Raw genomic sequence first — 1,895 nt, forward strand, 5'->3', positions numbered from 1 at the left:
AGAATTCTTGGAGGAATATCAGGATGGATTCCTGAAAGAACCTTTGGAGAAATTCCTGGAGGAATCCCAGTAAAAATTGCATTGAAGGAATCTGGGAAGGATTCACTGGGGGCATTCCAACGGAAACTCCTTACAAGATTTATAGAGAAATCCCTACAGAGACTTTCCTGCAGAAATCCCTACAATAACCGTAGGAAGAATCCCTGCAGGAACTCCTGGCAGAATTCCTAGGTATCACTAAAGGTATTCCTGAAGCCCTATAGGAGCTGGTCAAAAGTTCTTCCCGGAGTAATCATTAGTGGAATCCCCGAAGAAATAGCTAGAGATTACTAAATCTAGGAAATTCGATAGAATGGGAGAATTATTCCTGGAAAAAATGAAAACTTTCTTGAGAGGTTTCAGGAAGGATCTTCAGATGAATCTCTGGAGACATCTGTAGACAAATTATTGGTTACATTCCTGAAGGAATCCTTCAGGAATTTTAATAGAAATTTATTCAGTCTAGAATTTTCTTCATATTTGTTCGCTAGGAATTCCCAATTTTTTTCTTAAAATGCTTTCTGAAAAAAGTCTGCTAGAATTTTTTTTTAAATACTTTTGAAATAGATGAAGGTATTAAATTACAGATCATTCATTAGATCTGAATTTGGGACACCATAAGACACATTTCCAAAAGTTTGAGGAATATTGTACTTATCTTCTTCACTAAGTACCCAGGTGGTTCACAAGAATTGAAAATATTCAAATTATTCTAGCATTACACAATTGAAACGGGAAAATTTTATTCCACCTAACAGTCTGCGAATGAATAAACTCTCAAAATGGTGTTATTGAAAAATAATGGTGATCCCAATCAGAACATGCTGTCGCTAGTTCTAGGCCACATTCTTCTTTCAGACCCTTCCTTCCGCCAGACACGAACAACACCAACCTAGTTCTTGGCCACAAGTTGCTTATCGTTGCTATCCAGATAGTCGTAGGCCAGTTTGGCCAGCAGTGCACCGGACGACAGTCCCAAGGCAGTGGCCAACGCCTGGTTCCGTGGAATAGCACTTCGTAGGACAGCCCACACCAGGACCGAACCGAAGCTAAATAGAACTCCTCCGCAAATGCTGTAGGCTGCGCGGCGCTGGGCCGGAACCGCTGCCAAATGCGGCCTGCTGTAGAAGTAGAGCGTCGTTCCGAACAGGGTGTGCACCAGCAGGAAGTTCGTGACGTCCCGTTTCGGTAGCAATCTGGAAGGGGAACGAACAGTTCAGTACACAATCGAAGCACCTAAATATAGCACTCCCTCCCATACAAACCTGATGGCAATCGATGGGTTCATAACATTCACCGAGAGAGCTGCATAGCTGACCATACTCTGCAGCGGAAAGTAGTAGTACAGGATGTTCTCCTTGGTCAGCGGCTTCAGGCCGAGGTTCTTCACGAGGGACTGGCTGGCGTCGGTCATTGCGGCGGCGCACGGATGCTGTTTACACGGAATTGAAAACGCGGAACAAAATCCGAAACGATTTAGTCCTCCTGCGGTTGTGTAATATGAAATCAAAGAAATTCGACTGTCATTCGCGTGTTTTTTTCGGCGATGTCCGTCGCAGCTGTCACTTTCATATGAGAAAAGTAAATAAAAGTTTTGTGTAGAGATTTGAAGCAATACACCGAAGCAAAATGTGCTAACAGTTTCTTTATTAGTGTAAGTCAAGCATGTGCTTGAATTAGGGCGAATGTATTGTGCTCTGCAAGAAAATAGTAGTTTACCGGTCAAGGGTTTGTTCACAAATTTCATAACGCTAAAAATGGCCATTTTCGACACCCACCCACCCCCTCGTAACGCTTTTTGTATGAATATTTCACAAATTTTGTATGAGCCGTAACAACACGAGGACACCCACCCA

The 1,895-nt window shown here is 42.8% G+C and overlaps 1 protein-coding gene across 1 annotated transcript; it reads right to left on the bottom strand.

Moving 5' to 3' along the window:
* Positions 1–749: 749 nt before the first annotated feature.
* On the bottom strand, positions 750–1,607 carry LOC5575696. The gene is made up of 2 exons (XM_001662092.2): positions 1,305–1,607; positions 750–1,235 (listed from the first exon to the last, which is right to left on the bottom strand). The coding sequence occupies exons 1-2, from the start codon at positions 1,451–1,453 to the stop codon at positions 932–934; spliced, it is 453 nt and encodes a 150-aa protein (XP_001662142.2). The 5' UTR covers positions 1,454–1,607; the 3' UTR covers positions 750–931.
* Positions 1,608–1,895: the final 288 nt, after the last annotated feature.

This window comes from Aedes aegypti, chromosome 3 (genome assembly GCF_002204515.2).
Source record: "Aedes aegypti strain LVP_AGWG chromosome 3, AaegL5.0 Primary Assembly, whole genome shotgun sequence".
Lineage (NCBI taxonomy): Eukaryota > Metazoa > Arthropoda > Insecta > Diptera > Culicidae > Aedes > Aedes aegypti.